Consider the following 19,291-nt stretch of genomic DNA (forward strand, 5'->3'; position numbering starts at 1 on the left):
TAACTAAGTGACCCTAGAAGCAAAACCAAATACATTACTTAAGAATGAGATTCTAGACTCTTATAGAGTCAGAACCAGAATATATGAAAGTGTTTAAAACCTTCTTCAAACAAGTAGCATTTCCATTCATTGAACCAGTAAGGAGGAGAATCTCTAAGGGAACAAAGGGAACCCTGCTGCACATAATTCACTGGGAAAGATGTACTGTTCACAAAGGGTCATACACCAAGCACGTACCTTTGCACCTCCAATGAATGCTGATGTTTTCATAGCTTCAGCTCGGGAATCATAAACATGTGGATAATGAATTTTTTCAAACTCCATCTCTCTCTGTCTACCCAGGACTGGCATACTTCGAGCATTCAAAAGTGCTAGCTCTCTGTGGGCAGAAAGATAACTGCAATAATTTGGCTTATTTTAGGCAGCCATTACAAAACCTGAATGTGGTATATTGAAGTCAGAGCAACAGTTGCAGAAAAAAACACTCCATAAAATAATCGACAAAGGAATTTTACACTGTTATTCTCTGGTATCAGTTAAACCAAATCCTGATAACACACTGTTTAGATAAAAATCACAAGTGCAATTCAGTTAAGTGTAAGGCCTTCCTAAATACAGTTTTTCCTCTTTTTAAGCAATACAGCAACATGTATTTACTGTTAGATACCAAGCCCACTATATTTTTCTCAAGACAAAATACAACAGCTTTTTTGCTCCTTATCCTCTCGCTCCCCTACTCTTCCCATTACCTTTAGCAGACATGGAAAACAGTACACATTAATCTTGGGAGGAGAAAAAGAAAGATAGTTATGATAGATTTAGTACAGACTTCATAAATCTCAAGCACATAGTGTGTGTGCAGGAACTAAGAAAGATAGTCTACCCCTCTAATCTGCATCTCCTACCCACACAGATGACACAAAGCAGTGATCTGCTTAATTAGAATCTTCATGCTTTCCCTGGAAATTAGGTTTTCCTATTTAAAAAATTTCTACACTTGTAATAAAACATGACTTGAAGTCAGAATCATGTAATCAGCAAAGCAAACTAAAATAAACGATTATGATATGTTGAAGAAGCAATTACAACAGAAGTATTTCTCATCTGTTGGCATATATTACCTTTGCATCCGCAGCTCTTTGGGATCAAAGCATGTCAGTCCTTCTCCAGAAACTTCTGCATCTTCCCCAGTTTGTTTTTCCTTTCTGGCATTTCGCTTTTCCTCACGACGATATTGTTTCATTAACAGCCTTTCTTGTTCTGACTGAATTGTAACTTGACAGCCATAATTGGGTTTAGCATTTTCTCCTATAAACTTCTTGCACTGTTCTGCAATATGATAACATGTATATACCTCCATAAGTATTGGATCCTTTGTTTTCCTCAGTTTTCTTCTAAAGGTTTGGGGTTTTTTTGAAGTTTTGGTGGGGGTTTTTGTTTTGCTTTTGGTTTGGTTGGTTTTTTGCCTTTTTTTTGAGGGGGGTGGGCTGATGGCACACATCTTTAAAGATTGGTTTGCTTTGTATAGATGCTAGTGCAGCAGTTGGCCTCAGGAAGATAAAAGAAGTACCAGTTCTTGTCCCAGTGGTAGGACATCTAACGTTACCATCATTAAGCAAATAAAACTTCTTCATCCCAAAGCTAGAGGGTGGGGCTAGCAGCAAATGGTAGTGGGTTTTTTTTTTTCTCTTTCACTATCTGTAATAAATTCACCAACAGTGGAAACACCACTTATCTCTCCTCTTACATGTAGTGATGAATAGAATGGTGTTAAAACAGATTAAATAGGCTCTTTTTATTGAACAGCCTCTTCACATAATAAGTAGTGTATATTTACTGGATAACACGATTGTATTGAAAGCATGCTCAGAATGTAATTTCCCTAAGTGCATGAGAAACGAATCATAGAATCATAGAATGGTTAGGGTTGGAAAGGACCTTAAGATCATCAAGTTCCAACCCCCCTGCCATGCAGCTTTCCAAGTGCTTGCTGTTTTATGGAGAAATCCCAATATCTTTAAATTTCTATCTATTTCTAAATATCACCTAGTTCCAACCCCCGTGCCATGGTCAGGGACGCCTCATGACAGACCATGCTGCCCAAACCTCTGTCCAACCTGGTCTTGAAAAAAAGAAATCCTATTCTATTCAACCATAAATACTCCTTCCCTTCACATGGATAAGCAGCAGGACTGAATCAAGAAGACTGAGAACCACAGAATAATTCCAGTAAACAATAAATCTAGAGAAGCAGGGAACTCAAAAAAGCCCAGTCACATTCACCCTTCTGAAGCCATTATTGACCAAACCCAGACACAGCCAAGTCTTTTATATGCAATGGGGTGGAGAGATTTGTTTTGGTTTAAATTATATCAGTGTTTTTAAACTTCTACTTTCAAAATTCTGCAAAGAGATTATTAGTTTATGTAGGTTTGACTGAATATTATATACTCAATTCAATGATGTTTCATGTGTACTTTTGCAGTCAAACTCTGAAGCCAAAAACTTCTTTTCATCAATAAACCCACTTGACTGATGTTTTGAACGATTTGTGCCACTTAGTTTTCACCTACAGTAACAATGAAACACCTACACCTTACAGCATGCATGCTAGATAGGTGACTATAACTTGTTAAATAGCATTGACAAAATTCTAACAAACTGTCAAAATGTCCACATTAATACCTTCACGCCTGTAGCTTTAACTCTCTCTCTTGTATAAAAAGGGATAACAATGGATTCAATTTCCTCACTAAACTTAATTCAGACTGAACACGGCAAAGAACTGTTACTTGATTTGTCTGATAAGCACAACAATCACCTTTACTGCCATGGAAGTAAATTACATAAGAAATGGTCAAATAATACAGCAAGCTACACAAATGCAGTACACATACAGTTCTTTGACATGTGCTCATTTGCTCTAGACACAAGATACTCAAAGTTAACTAAGTTTCTGCAGACACAAATGACTCCCTTCCATAAATGCAATTCTGGAAAGACAAAACTTCAATCCCCATTAGAAATAACTGTTTTGATCAACTTAAAATAAAAAAGCCTTATTAAAATTAATAAACAGAACTCAGGGCAGAGCACCTTCAATCTCAGAGAAAATACTCAAATATCACTGAAGACAACCACAGTGAAATAAGGGCTCCATAACCAGTGAAAAAAGCATAAAATCAGTAATGCCTTCTTATTGTCTCAAAAGCATGATATTGAAAATATTCGTTCTCTGCATTCTAGCAGAAACTACTGATGGCATAATGAAGAATAAATTCTTAAAAGCTTCCAAAATACTACTTCTGATAAGTGAGAATATTTATGTAACTAAAATTCACACATAGGGTACAAAATTATAATAGTTCAAATTCTACTGAATGTATCTTTTATTATTTGAGAGGTGGAAAAGTACCAAGATACAAAACCTTGTTGCACTGATAGGAAGACATTCTGTTTTGAAATCATGAACACATAAAATGGTTGTTCTGATGAGCAGATCCTAACCATCAGTACAATGAGGTGAACTTCTAAACTCTTGCTTTTATAACACTTCATTCAAGATAAATGTATTAAAAAGGGGTTATTTGTATTTTTAAATTATTGTGAGGCTACACAAATCCACCATTACTAGTTTTATTCATATTTTTTCTAACTCTGTGTGCTGTGAACGTGCAATGGGCCACACGGTGCTCTGTCCATGTAAGATTTATCCCAAATTAAGACCTGGTCACAATCAGATTTATTTTTGTCAGAGGAGAAAGTGAGACGCTTTGTTTTTAAACAGCAGTTTGTAAATCAGATTTTAAAAGAATTACTGTGCTTGGGCCGCTTATCTTATAAAAACAAAAATCACAGTATAAAATCTGAGCCCCCTTTTTCCTCTCACTTATCCAAAAAAAACACCTTAACTTTATTTTTTCAGATGTGGTTTTTACTGTGCTTTTTCTCCCCAAGACGTGCATCTGATGACAGTACAGAAGTAGAGAGTAAGCAGGAAAGCAGATGTAGAATAACTAAAGGTCAACTTATTTCCAGAGTAACCCATTAAAAATCGAAAAAGTGCAACAGTTAATACATTAAAAAAAAAAAATTACACATCCCCACAGGCAACAGAAAAGTAAATAAATACATGCAATATGTACTTTTTTCTCCCTATACCACCAGTCCATGATTTCTTTGTTTAAGCCCATATAAATATTCCTCTCTCTACCCCTGCAGTTTTTTTTGGCTTGCTCTTTCAATACCCATTGACAGTACTGTTGTTTGAAATATAACTGAGTGATTAGAAAACTATTTTTTATTTGGTTTGGATTAAAAATTTTGTAGTTACTTACCTTGCAGAATCTGGAACCTGTTATCATTTGGACAAGTCAAAGACCTTTCCAGAATCACAGATCTATTCTGTAGGAGCTTCTCTATGAGTTCAAAACCTTCAGGACCTAGCAGCTCAAATAACTACAAAGAAAACAAACTCGTAAGTCATTATCCAAATTAATGTAAATTTACAAATAGGACTGTAATAGTTCCATCCCTGGCAACAGCATAACTGTCGACGATGAATTTAAACAAATTAATTACGTAATTCAACCCAAATGATATCATTGCTAGTATTCAGCCAGATTCTCTATTACAAAAAAGGAAAATCAGAGAAAGTTTTCAACTGGAAATACTTTAAATCTATGAATTTTGTCTATTAAGAAAAACTCCCCTTAAGAGATTCTTGTATAAAATTTAACTCTTCTCTAGACTAAACTTTATGTGTCTTTACTGTTATTTATATAAATTATGCTGAAAATGTATTCCTCCACAATTTAAGCAGATAATTCAAGAGAACCAATGTTTTCGCATAGAAGTCACATAAATAGGAAGTTATTCCCATTCCAGTGATCTAGAGATGCCTGCTGCATTTTCACAGTCACATCCTACAAAAAACCAAATAACAGATGAGGAGTAAAGCAAGAATTTGAAAAAACAATTAAGACCACACTAATATTGATTTTGATCTATACTACTTGTATGTATACTCTGTGTGTGAGTGCATGCAATTCGAACACATGATGTAGGTGATGTACACTAGAAGAGAATTCCACATCAGTAAGCACTATTTTGGCCCAATGATTCTCTTACTTCAAGTGATTCTCTTATAGCAGGTTAGATAAACACATTTCCCTATTTAATGCTCACTTTTCCACATAATACTGTTTTAAATGGAAAAAAAACACCATCGTCCAAAACATTAAAAGCACTTTTCTATCTTATCTATAATTATTTTGTCAGAAATCAAAGCATTACAATACAGCAGTAAGTTACTCAGAACCCATTCTTGATTTCTAATGCTGCTTAAAACAATTTTCCTCCTTTTTTTTTTCCATTTCCAGAAAGAAAAACAGGGCAATTTCTCCTTAGTGCTCTTTAAGTTTGTTGCTAATATTTTTCATATAACTTCAGTAATCAGGTAAAAGTTATCATGTGATGTTCTGTGAAATAGTAAGGCTGCAGCACTGTAGGAATCAAGTATTTCTGTTCTAACTATAAAAAGGAGAGAGAAGTCACTCACTGTCCTGTGTTTAATTTGCCAGCTCCTTAACAGAGAGGTTTTTGTGGCCGTCTGCGACTAGTGTCCTCTGGGAACACCCTGAAATAACTTTATGCTGCCTCTTCATATATTCACAAAAATTTGAACTGTGCCAAGGGCATTAGATCAACAATCCCTTTTTTTTTTCAGGCCAATCTGTACTTCATAATATAAGCTGCCATTAAAAATAAGGAGGGGGGAAAAAAAAGTGCCTCCTGGCCCTCAGGGTTTCTATAAAAAACATAAGGTTTGTGCAAATTAGTACAGTGATGGCAATTGGCATAGACCATTAAAAACCCCTCTGGAAAGTATAAATTATTGTATTGCTTTCAACAGAGTAACCAATGACGGCAAATTGGAAAAGCAGCCTGCAAAACAGGGAACTGCTGGCTTTATGTCAATTCTGCCCTCAAGGACCTCAATCTATGATGGATTTCTTTTTCATCCAGCCTTCACTAACAATGATCATTAATTCTTGCCTTTTGCATAGCTGTTTACTACTTCTTTAGTGCCACATTTTAGCTAATACTATCTAAAAATATTATGGGATTTATAATTCAAAAGAAAGTGGCAAATTATTACTGGCAAATCCGAGGAGTAGATATTTTCCAAGGGTAAGTGCTTAAGTCCAGGCTGTGTGTGTGTGAAATAATTTCAAAAGCAACAAGTGTATTTGAAATAGCTTAATTGTATAAAGAACTGAAGTTTGTCTCAACTTTGCTAATGTTCCATTGACAGGGGAGTACCAGAACAGGGGAATTAAATGCTTTCAATTCAGCCACATCTGAGCTGAAACACTTGCTTCTCATCAAGGCAGCACACACAATGTATGCATATTCAGACTTACCATGTGTCCCCCACAAACCATAACAAAACCATACCACCACCCCATCATCCCCTGAAGGCAAACACGTTAGCCCTAACATATCTAGTGTTGACCTTCAGCTTTGCACAGGGCTCCAAAGCATCTCTATCACTGGAAGCTGTTGAGAACAAGCTAGAAAAGCATCGATCAGAAAATATGGGTTTTGCTGGGGAAACAGATGACACTTTATTTTGGAACGGAAAGGTATTTTTCCACTCCTGTTTTCCCATTATATTCTGAAACAGAAAAAAAATACCTGTATCAAAACTATTTCAACCAATTAGAACAGCAGAGCTGCACAAAGAAGCAGTAACATTACATGATGCATTATACTTCATGGTCAGAGGTCACGGAGTAAAACCAGTATCCCTTCCTCCATCCCCTGTGAGCTAGGGGCTCAAAGGAAGAGTACCAAGGTAAAACTGCCTATCTTACTCTCCAGACAGCAAACCAGTCAAAGAGAACTGAACCCATACAGTATTACACACAACAGACTACAACACTCTTGTTAAAGTCACTCCATTTTGTTGTCTTCATCACTGGACAGAATGTGGTATTCATTCACTACCAGCAGCTTGAGAATTATCACCTAAATAATCTTGCTGATATCTGAAAAGGAAGGAGTCTTTCAGAACATTTTAAACAGCTAAGACAGACTGAGACCATTGTTTGACATGGAGGGGAAAAAGCTAAAGAAAAGAGAAGACCAGAAGCAATGATCTGTTCTTACTGACAAGGTATCTCCCATGCCCACTAGAAGCCTGCTGGAGATCACACGTGGAAAAAAAAAACACTGAGCGCAAATATTAGAGAATAAGCAATACGAAAATAAGTTAAAGAGCAAGATCTGTCACCACCTACCGCTGATAGTAAAAATGGGGAGACAGCAGTTCTTTATGTTCTCATTTGTTTAGACTTCCAAAAACACACCAGGGAGTATCCAGAAGGTGTCTACCATTTCAGAAAAATGACATTCATTGACTTTTTAAGCCTAATTTTCAAAATAATCAACAAATTGAACAAAAAATTGAACATCACTGAAGATCTCAGCAGCAACAGCACTCTACAGTAACTCATGAAAATCAGTATGAGCTGTAGAAAAAACATCACTTGTTGGGATCTAACTTCAATAAAGTGAACGTTGAAGTGTGACACCTTCAGAAACAGCACAAATTTGCTTTTTTAAGAAAAACAAAGAATATAAAAACCCCAAATTTCCACTGTAAGAATAACATTTTAATATTAATAATAACAGTACTGAAATTATGCTGATCAAAATTGATAAATATGAGTTAAAGCAAAACTCCATGCAGTTTATCTTACTCAAAAGAGAAAGAGCTGCCAAAGTTTGTACAAAGTAACCACCTCACTACTGCTATGAATCTCACACTGAAAAGCACTTACATTTATAGTGATAAGTTGACTGTATAAATTGAAGAGCAGGAAAGAAAAATTTGGAGCTGTCTTGTAACTGCCTTATGCCTACTAGGAGAAGTGAAGTCCCATGGCACAAAAAAATATCTGACCAAATAAAAGTGGCCTTCTTTCACCAGGATATATCTTTCCTACAGTAGTTCTGGGTTTTGATATTATAAATTTCAGTTACCAACATAAACTGGAGTGCCTAAACCAGCTTCAAAAGAGCAAAATCCACAACACCCTTCCAGTACCTAACTAAATGCTGATGTAGTCCTGACCACTGCCATAGCTCAGTCTCATGCCTGGATGTTCAGCTGGAGGCACCACCTTGAACTAACTGCTTATGAAAGTTGTTTTGCATGCTGATTTACAAAAGACAATCTATTATTTGTTACAGGAGGCCATGTCATTTTCTAATGCACAGAACAGGCTTCCTCATGATGATGTTTAAGGCACTGTCCTACTATTCTGCAGACTATGTCCATAAAGAATCAAACTCCACAAACAGTAGTGAAAGAAAAAGTAACGATTTATGTAAAATGGAAAGCTTAAGAAGGTTATGAGGCAAGCTGTCAATCCTATCTACTTTTAAGCCTCTCTTAAGTGATGAAGCACTAACACCCTATGAGCTGTGCTGCTCCTTTGGACAAATACAGTGTAAGTGTAAAAATAGTGTAAGCTGCACAGAAATTCCTAATATTCACTACAGAAAAGGAGAACTTCTTCAGAGGTTTTATGCTGAGAATTCTGCTTTCTCTTCTAGAGAAGAAAAGACAAACTGAAAAACTGTGATGCATTTCCAGCAATTTACGTAGCTTAAGAGGCTAATTGTTATGTTTCATTCCAAATGAAATGCCTTCCATTAATCAAACCTCAGAGTTAGCAGAGTTGTATCCAATCCAACAGTCCATGGGATTATATTGGTAGAATTCAAACGCCAACTACAGACAATGCGGCTTAGAAGGACAGTAAGGCTGGGGCCCATGTTGATGACAGCCCAGTGGTAGCTTTTAATGAAGAAACTACCAGAGTAACAGAAGTTCTTGGAAATACTTTCAACATTGGGTTGGCAAGATACTTCTAACATATTGAGCTCCCACCACTTCCTCTCAAGTGATCATTTCAACATGTGGAAAGAGGGAAATTTTTGCTTGAAATAAAGATTGTGGTGGTTTGAATGACAGACACATGTTCCTGGCACTTGATCCTGTAACTTGAATGCTGCTAATGAGCTCACATGGCTGATGGGAAAACACTAAACAATATGTAACACAGCATGTAAACAAAAAAAGACCAACCCCAATCAGGGTCTCAGGATAACAGGTATCTAGTTCATGACCCTTTCAGGACAGCCAGGTAGGAAAAAACATCGGTGCAATCTTGTTTGCAAAAATCTGTGAGGGTTCTGACACACAAAGTAGCAGAGGGGGATAATCCTGTGCTCAGTATAGGTGTTAGCATTTCAGATTTGATACATTATCATATATTCCGGCCTGAAAAGTCAACAGCCAAGACCCTGAGAGCAGGGCAAATGAATCTGGTAGATGCTCATAGCTGCCTTTTTATTGAGTTATAATGAGATAAACTAGACAGCAGGCAACAGTTGGAGAGGCTGTATATCAATCAGCTGTTTCTTGAATACCAGCCAAACTATTACGTTCCTTGAAGTCAGTAACAGATTGTGTCCAAAAGGCAGCCCTGACTGCATTCAATAACAAAGGTCCCAGATTACTTCAGCTACTATTCAGGCAACCATAAACACATAGATGAGTGTGATATATGGTCACTCATATTTGTTTGGATGATTTCTGCATTTCATTTTATGTGCATAGCCTTAACATCTGAAAGAAAGTGTAATGAGTAATCAATCTAGGAACACAAGGACAAGATGTGTCATACTGTATTAGAAAGGTGAAGCAAGCTCCCCATGCTAACGATTTCTACTGAATATATGCTGGCTATATGGAAAAAGCAAGAAGACATAGGCAGCAGTCTTGCAACCTATCTGCCAGAGCACGTAACAAGAAAGAAGCTAAACACCACCGAGTTGCATGACATAAGTTTTTTCAAGTAAGGCTCAGCCATAAAAAGTACATCTTTATTGTTGAACTCATAGCTCAAGATTGAAAAAGATTTTACTCTGAATGTTAAATAGCTAATATGCACTTTTACATTTCCATAACATACAGTCTAAAAGGAGTCTTAGAGGTACTTAGTGTGACCTCAAACATGACACACAGAACAGTGATCATCACTTTGACATCATAAGCTGTCCATCATCTCAAGGGCATTTTCTTGATTTCTGCATCTTCTATGAAGCAGGAAGAGTTCCTATAAATCTCAGAAAATCTTTTGGTTTTCAAATGCAAACAAAAATAGACTAGGAACAGTCCTTTGTAACTTGCTTGAGTCTTCAAAGTAAGTAGTGCTCTGCAGCAGTACATGAAACAGAAAACCAAATTCAACCAACCAGTGGCTGTCCTCTGCATCTCTTTACATTTATAGCCTAACAGCTGGTCTACCTTACAGAGTACCACCTACGTAATTCCTATGCCTACACTTACTGGCTTGTTTGCAGATGATACTGCTTTACAAGGCAGTTTTCAATCAGCTCTGGAAGAATCATCTCCCTAGCATGATCTCAAGATCTCAAGTTTCTTGTGTTCTAGTAGCTCTTAACTAACTAAAATGATTGATTAATTTCAAAAATTATAAGGAAAATATGACATTTTTCTTTGGCTACAGCCTTACTACAAAAGCTGTCTGGATAGAGTACTCAAAGAGTAACAGACAGAAAAATTCATATTAGCTGTTGCTTAAAAGATTCATACACAAAACTTGAAAAACATTGAAAACAGAGGAGGTTTTTGCATGAGAAATTTCAATACAAGCTTCATGCATATAATATATAAACGATTGCCAGTTACTATTGTGCTGAAAAATAATGGACTATCACCACTTCTAACACCTACAGATTATACAAGAACACTTGATTTAAAATAAATCTTAGATGTTCTGCATTTTCACGTTTCTTACAGGTTAGTTATGACAAGCCAGATGAAGCATGATTTCTTACCATTGTTATTAAAAAAAAAGATATTAGCTCATGAGAAAGTCATTCAGCTCTCACATCTGTGTTTCTTTTTTCAAGCCTGGCATTTTTGAATACACAGTCCATCACATAAAGTCCACTTATACAGAAACAATATTCCAATCCTAGGAACCATTTCACCTAGGACACTTGTGCAGAGCCTTAGCGAGCTCTGTGTAACTGCATTTGCCTCACAACAGAAAAGTGGCCAGGCATTATAAGCACTTTGAAGGTGAGTTGCTAATAAACTACGTGCATGCAGAATGCACTGTTGATCACTATTCCCTGGTATAGGGGCTGGATGATTCTCATATTGCAACCTCATTGGTCACTGGGATAGGATACGGCAGAACAATGTGTCCACGGGCAAGCATTCTATCGGGACAAGGAACAGGCAGCCTTCAGCAATCAAATGCCAGCTCCATGAGGATGAATGAGAATTACTACTTATCACCAGAGAGGTTTTAAAGGTCTGACTGCAAAATCTGTAAGCTTTTAATTTTTGGATTTTACTTTCAGTCAGCAATTGGAAGAAAATAATAACTAAGTACAAAGTTAGAAACAGGCAGATTAAAGAAAAGTACCAAATTCTATAATCCCAACAAAAATTCAAAATTTTACTTCGAAGACAGAAAAAGGCTGAGTGCGAAAGTTGATGGAAAAGTTTTCATATAACATTGCCTTTGGGAAAGATATTTGCATAAGGACAATGCAGTCATGATAAATTGTTACTCAACATTCAACTTTGGTTGCTTTTCTCATTATTACATTTGAAGTGCAACAAGAAATGCGGGAAATCTGGTCTTCAGCATGGGACATATTTATAGTTCAAGTACAAGTACAAGGAGTACAAGGAGTACAAGGCACAAGTAAAGACACAGCCAATTATTCTTTTTATCACCTTCTGTCCTGAAAACATTGGCATTACCTTCTATTTTTTTGCATTTCTGTATCCACAGATCCCTATGCAATTTTACTTCAACTGAACATTAGTAGAAATTTATGAATCCCAGCAAGAAAAATTCTAAAATTAGTATTAAAAATCAAAACCTAATTTTTTAGAAGACTCAGCCTACAGGTACCAGGTAAGACTTCTTTGAAATCAAAATGAAATTTAAAGCTAAAATGTTGAAATTGATCAGCTACAGGTCTTACAACAAGACTCAAAAAACAGACCATCAGATTGAAAGTATATGTAAATATTGCTTAGTGGCCCTAAAGCAGTTGTCTTACCTATTTAATTTCCTGCCAGTTTTGACTAAAAATATCTTTTTGGTAGTCTTCCTTTATTAAGAAAAAAGTAACATCATCTGTCACAGTACATATCTAAAATATTTACATATCTAAAATATTTGCTGGAAAGTTTTTTCCAGCTCCTTATGCAAACCCATACTAAAACTGCTTACCACACTTGACAAAGAGACAAGCACAAAACCACAAAACAACTCAGTAAATTCTCCTAATACATTTAAATGAAATTAAGTAGACTGGAGAGATCACCATCATCATCAATGTTTTAACACCAACTAATTAGAAACTTACACAGATACACTGATTTTGAAAATTTCCAACATACAGCTACAAGGCAACTTCTACCAGCTTATTTAGCCTAAGGACTTCAGCTATTAGAAATAATGTCAAACAGCAGACTGCTGACTTGCCTCATAAAAAGGAAGCCCTGAAGACTAATCTCAACATAGACAAACTTGCTGTTACATGATTTATTAAACTAGTATTTATCTTCAGAAGTATTCTGGGATCAGCTGTTGAGGAATTTTGAAGAAAAAAAAGAAAAAAAAATCCTAGAATTAGCTAATTGCTGTACTTGCCACTTTTCTTACCTGTAGATACAAGGGTAAGAAATTCTGACTTTACCCAGCAGAAAACATACATTTACAGAGCTGGTTTCTGTATCAGAATAAAACGATTTTTCTTTTAGGTCTAAGGATTTAAGATACTGATAAAATAGTGGTGGCTGGCACAGAATTCTTTCCTGCAAAAGGAGAAACCTACAGGTTTTCTTAAAAGACAGCAATTCCCAAACCTACCATTTCAGGAGGAAGACTCAGCTAATTACAGAGCTATTCACCTCTAGTCCAACACTCCCACTATCACATTGTGTACTGACAGCATAAAAGAAAACACCAGCGAGCCAAGGAGTTAGTTCATGCTGCTTAATAGAGGTAAATGATGAACAGTAGCAAGGGACTCTAAGACTGAAAGCAAGTTTTAACCCTACTAGGATATTAAAGCCAGAATTTTAATATCCTTGATGAAACGCTGCTAGGACCAACAGGCTTCCCCAGGGAAACAGGACAAAAGGCGTCACGCTTCTGCTCATGCTGACAAGCCCCAGGCTGTGCCCTCCAACACCCTGGGTTGCCATACACCCAAGTGGGTGAGAAGACAACATGGCAAGTTTTTGCCTGAAGGAAAAAAAATAGCCTTTTGTATTATTTTAGGGTGCATAGAAAAGAAAAAAGGCTTCAGCACAGGGCAGATTAACTAGCTTCCCAAGAAAACAAGGCCTACCAAATCTCTTTGTGCATTTTACCAGTGTGTGAACTAACAAACCATTTTTAATCCTCTTCAGCAACTTCCAGATTTTACAGAGACAGAAATGCTCAGGGCCAGTAGAGGAGACTGATCCGAACGACTGCTCCTTGTACCTCCTGCTCTTAAACTCTCGGCAGCTGAAGCACGAGCACAGCAACATTAGCATGCACCAGGAGCCCATCAGTAAAGCACCAGCACAAACTCTACTTCATCTGGAAAAGACATGCGATCACAAAACCCACACAATGCGAAGGCCACACGACTTGTATGGCTCAATCAGCTGTGGGTCTGGGATTTTTTTTTAGTGGCGTTTCCCCCTTTCCTGTCTTCCATAAAATGATTTGGAGGAAAGTGATTTCATGTCTAATTAATGAGTGAGCCATAATCTTTCAAGGAGCCATCTGACTGCATTTCTTGCGGAACTTGTAATTCCTTATGTCTCCATGTAGATGTGAAAAAAACTTAGCATCAAAGAAAGAATTCTCAACCTCAAAGAAAATAAAAAGGCAAAAGTTCTATCAGCTACAGACTGGCTTGCCCTAGGAAAAGATCTCATTAAGTTTAATGATACACTGAAGCTGATTCAAAAGTTATCATGAATAGATCAAGCCTCATACCACCTCAAAGATGCAACAAGCTTTCTCTCAGTACAAAACTGAAGTAAAGGAGTTGACATGAAAAGCTGCTGACAGGAAGGAGAATAACCACCTCTTAGCACCAGGATGAAGCCTAGCATCTCTTGGCTCTTGCTGTGGGTCTTTCATAATTTCTTAAGTTTTGTCCTCAAAAACCAGGATTCAAATGCCATTCAATTTGTTTTCTTATGAAGGAAGACAGCATGGGTCTGTTTTCACAAAAAGACAAAGTTTCCTATCATCTGTGGGGTTTCAACAGTCCTCGGACATCAACAAAGCTGTATACTTCTGATTTTAAAAAAGGCCACGACTAAAAAAGAGAAAATTGTATCAAAAATAACTGGATTATTTTCTCTATACGAAAGGGTAGCGGATAAGCTTCACGGTCAAGAATAATGAGACCCAAGCTTTGTATTGTCTGAATATAAAATTCTTAGTAATTTTAATAAAATTACAAAGAGAAGACTATGAGCTTGAAAAGCCAGTCTCATGCCAAGCTAGAAGCTTTGATGATGATAAAGATAAAACACCACAGGGATGATCCACATATGACTGTAGTTTCCCAAAATGTGTACTGCTTTTATGAGCTAGGTAATGGGGAATAAGCTTTGTGATATGTTAATTTCTAGGGCTAGAAAGTCCTGGGTACTGAACAAAAGTAAGAGGCAGTTTGACACTTAAAACCAAACATGTTTTATGAGACAAGCTGCTTTCACATGAAAATATCTGTGATGCAAGGGTACATATAGACACAAAACTAAAAGCTAACACTACAGTTTCATGACACATTAAGAAAAATGCAGATTAAGTTACATCAAAATAGTATCACAACCAAGGCTTTCATGTGCTGTTGCATACACATAGCATTAAACATTTAAAATACTTGGTTTTAAGTAAAAATGGATGTAAAAACAGTAGGGTTTTTAACTCTTCTCTGAAAGAAGCCTCGCAGAAGAGCTACCCCCCATCTTTGATTTTAACCAAGAAATAATTTCTAAGCTCAAATTTTCTTTATTTTCTACTATGCATCTAACTTCCTAAAGTAAACTTGTGTGCAACTTACTAAATGAGACAAGCCTAACAAATTAACTTTCAGTAAACAGTTACATGAAAGTAATAGAGTGGCAACAGAAATTCAGGAAAGTTCACTGGCAAAAATCTTCTAAATTAGTCACAGACAAAAGAGGAGCCATAGTACATTCAGAAGGATGTGGAGATCAAATTATGGAGTGACTTCAAGGGGTGCCTAAGCAAATAATGAAGAAATGTAAAGTAAGAGGAATGAGAAATTTAAAAAAAATAATTCCTCTGGCTATGAGCACTTCCTCTTCTTTATTTTGTCCCAGATATTTGGAAAAACTAGTAGGTACTGTCCTTCCATGTTTTCTAATAAACCTCTTAACTATGGTACTGAAGCTTGGGTTTCATAACCATTTGCAAACATTCAGACAAGGATCACAGATAGGTTACCTAAACCTACAGCTAACTTCGTGATCACTAGCAGATTAGTAACAATCACTAGTAGGGTTGGTTGAAGAGTTTTCCAGAAGTTAAAGTTAAACATTTCTGGCAGTCAGATCGGTACTTCCCTTTTTTTTTTTTTTTTTTTGTAACCAAAACTAAGCCATTTATAACTTTAGAAGCACCTTATACACTTTTTAGGTAACATTTTAACTACCACTTCAGAACGTGAAATAAAATCAAATGAACAGTGGTTTAGCAATAATGGAAAACTAGTACCAATAGGAAAAAGTAACAGGTACAGGGACATACTAATACAACCTGTGACAATACCCATTACTAAGGAGCACTGGTAATCTAACTATGTCTTATATAAAATGGATATATAATATTTATTGAAATAATAATCGACTCACGATTCTCAGTGTTTGCTTAAAGCCTTTACAGATAACTGAATTTCCATGTCCTAATGAAGCAATTAGGCAACTTACAGCATCCTGAAGAATGTTTCACAAGAAGTAGACATGAACATTTCTTTTAACAGCAAAAATTGCTTGGTTACTGCAACAGCTCCGCTAGCACTGGAAACAAACTTGCCTAGAATCTGAAAGTTAACCAAACATTGTGAGATTTTTTCTCACTAAGAAAAACAGCCAATATTTACAAAATGTTTGGTTTATGCTGCCAGTCTATTGCTATCCCCTCCCCCTCTCTGAGTGCCTTTTCCTGCAAGCCACAGTCCGCTGATGCATTACTCCCACACTAAATATGTTTGTACTACTGCTACTTCTTCACATCAAGCCAGAATGGCAATTATTTTTTTCATATTTCATTTCTTCTGTTTTCCATGCTTTATTTCACATGCTGCCTTCTATACGATGGACCTGCTGTGAACCCTTTTCCAATTATTTTTTAGCACCTCCTATATATAGTAATGATAAAGTCATCTTCTGAAACTGCTTTTCCTACCAGTAGGCAGCCTATATTAACACATTCTCCACTTCAGACCAACTATGAAATGTAGCTGTAACACTGAAAGTGTCTGGCAGGGCTTACAATGAAGGTCTTAAAGGTCTTTACAATGGGATATACAGATGTTGATGTCTTTGAAATATGTTCAGTCAAAATAAAATTTTCTGGTTGTGGGGTTTTTTTGTGTTTCTTTTTTATTTAAATATCTGGTGCAAAAATATTTTTTACTTAAACATACCTGGGTGGATACTTTCATGTTTTCAACATCTGCATTTTTAAAAGAATGCCAACTTAAGTAGTACAGCAATATATTTGATTACTTTGAGTAAAAAGAGCCGTTAAACATTTTAATCTAAAAGTCCACTTGCAAATTCCTACACTCAGCTAACTTCCAGAGTTTTGTTTTGTTCTTGAATGAACTTAAAATAATCAAGGAAAGGTTTAATAATGACTTCTACCTAACAAAAGGAAGTACCATGATTTTTTTATTAATCTGTTACATAGCCTCCTCAAATTTAGGGGTTCACTAAACATTGCCAAGTAATACAATATAGTAATGCATAACTATCCATATAGTATACCATATTTATACTATATCTGATATTTAATAATACAAGATGCTGAAGCACAGAATTCTTTTGTTGCTTTTCTGCAGGGTTCATACCTAGCTCCAGCATGGCATTATCATGCTTAGTTTAGAGGCCTGGAGCACTCCTATAATGTGACTGAAGTACGCTCCCAAGACCCAGTTTTGACATCAAATATCCAAGACTTTCTCTGTATTAAAGCATTTTTGGAAGCTGTGCCACTACATATTTGTCTTTTATGGTAAATGGTTAAAGTAATAAATAAAAGAGCTCATAAAAAATAGCTCATGCTCTAAACCAAGCTGTTTAATCAAGGTTTTTATGAAAAAAATAACCCCATAATGTAATCTATTTTCCATTTCAAACAAAAAACTTGCAGTATGACTGCCCTCTGTGCACATGAGCATTCAATTTTTGTTAAATTGTGTTACATAGTTACTACTACATCTGCCTGTATCAGTCGTTCAGAGCATTCAATAAACAGTAGCATCCTGGTTTCAGTTGTAACAGTTATTTTTTCTCCTTCCTAGTAGCTGGTGCAGTGATGTGGCTTTAGTCTGAGAACAATGCTGATAGCAACAACTAAAACATCTATGTGCTAAGTAGCGCTTATCCTGATCAAGGAATTTTCAGTCTCTCATGCTCTTGTGCCCTCGAGTGAGGATATAATGTATGAGGATATAATGCCCCTCATGTCCAGTATATAAACTGGGGGAAGTTACCTGGAAGGCCCAAATCACTGCTATGGTCAGGCTGAGTATAGGTCGGAGGGTGGTGAGCAGTTGCATTGTGCATCACTTGTGTTTATTGGCTTTTTTTCCTTTCCCCTTTTAATTTTATATTCTCTCTCCTTGCTATTTCCCTTATCATTATTGTTATTATTATTAGTGGTAGCAGTAGTTTAATATTATGGTTTAGTTGTTGGATTGTTCTTATCTCAACCCATGGGGTTTACATTCTTTCAATTCTCCTCGCCATCCCACCCAGAGCAGGGTGCATGAGTGAACGGCTGTGTGGTTCTGAATTACTGGCTGGGCTTAAACTACGACAAGTAGTTACCTAACGAGTGTGTAACTAGGTATCTAGTTCCGCTGCTGGAAAGTCTAATAAAAATGCAATGGCACCATTAACACTGAAGCTACTCTAAGTGGCAAAAATTTCCCAAGGCACATATTAGAGAAGTCCGATTTTGTAATGGTGCTATTTTGCTGGCTGTGCATGTAAAATATCATCTATACACATACACAGTTCAGAAATTGGCTCCATAAAATAAGTTAAACACATAAGCACAGACTAAGACAAGTAATACAAACAAAATTGTTTTGGTTGTATTTGGTTGTAACAGGTTGGACGAGGCCTTGGGTAATATGATTTAGAGCAAGGTGTCCCTGCCCACGGTAGGGGGGTTGGAATTTGACAATCATAAGGTCCTTTCCAACCCTAACTATTCTATGATTCTATGAAAATCCCTGTGAAAATATGGACAAATCTCCAACTGATTTTAGTGATGCTAGTATTTTATCCTAGAGGTTTTGTTGTTATACATGTTGAATAATTATTTTAAAATATATTCAATTTTCCTATTTCTCTCACTTTGGACAATCACATCAGCCATTTCACCACTGACTTCAGTTTCTGGCCAATTTCATGTTCTCGTGCACTAACAAGCTGTACAGTTCACTTATGCCTCAGTACATTATTCTATTTATTGTATTTCAATAAGTGTTTCCCACTACATTTTCTAAAGATTGTACACTAAACCTACTTCTATTGGCCTCGGGTTCTGCCAGATTGCATTTTGACATCAATGTTGTCTTTTTCCACCTAATAAGAGTCTGATGAAAATCACACAGGGAAAACAGCAGCCTTGTACTGGGGCTCTCAGAGCACCTTACGTTTTCATAGAATCATAGAATAGTTAGGGTTGGAAAGGACCTTAAGATCATCAAGTTCCAACCCCCCTGCCATGGGCAGGGACACCTCGCTCTAAACCATATTACCCAAGGCCTCGTCCAACCTAGCCTTGAACACTGCCAGGGATGGAGCATTCACAACCTCCCTGGACAACCTATTCCAGTGCCTCACCACCCTTTTGCTTCAGACGAGTCAGAAAAGCTGCAGCTGCGA

The 19,291-nt window shown here is 36.6% G+C and overlaps 1 protein-coding gene and 1 long non-coding RNA gene across 5 annotated transcripts in view; one reads left to right on the forward strand and one right to left on the reverse strand.

Moving 5' to 3' along the window:
* Nucleotides 1-19,291, reverse strand: part of ASCC3 (activating signal cointegrator 1 complex subunit 3) — a 268,461-nt gene that overhangs the window by 220,626 nt on the left and 28,544 nt on the right. For all 3 annotated transcript variants that reach the window (XM_061369871.1, XM_061369872.1, XM_061369870.1), the window contains exons 5-7: nucleotides 4,338-4,458; nucleotides 1,122-1,329; nucleotides 238-379 (exon numbers count right to left, since the gene is read on the reverse strand). In XM_061369871.1, coding sequence (XP_061225855.1) covers nucleotides 238-379; nucleotides 1,122-1,329; nucleotides 4,338-4,458 — 471 coding nt within the window. The remainder of the gene's footprint in view (nucleotides 1-237; nucleotides 380-1,121; nucleotides 1,330-4,337; nucleotides 4,459-19,291) is intronic.
* LOC133221172 (uncharacterized) lies at nucleotides 10,978-17,570 on the forward strand. 2 transcript variants are annotated; one of them, XR_009727917.1, is made up of 3 exons: nucleotides 10,978-11,423; nucleotides 11,913-12,038; nucleotides 12,893-17,570. It is a non-coding gene; the product is annotated as an uncharacterized LOC133221172 (long non-coding RNA). The 2 variants fall into 2 exon arrangements; XR_009727916.1 differs by having other exon boundaries at nucleotides 10,982-11,423; nucleotides 13,547-17,570.

This window comes from Neopsephotus bourkii, unplaced genomic scaffold (genome assembly GCF_033783945.1).
Source record: "Neopsephotus bourkii isolate Nb327-2 ecotype Australia unplaced genomic scaffold, CSIRO-AGI_Nbou_v1 NB_1511, whole genome shotgun sequence".
Taxonomy (NCBI): Eukaryota; Metazoa; Chordata; class Aves; order Psittaciformes; family Psittacidae; genus Neopsephotus; species Neopsephotus bourkii.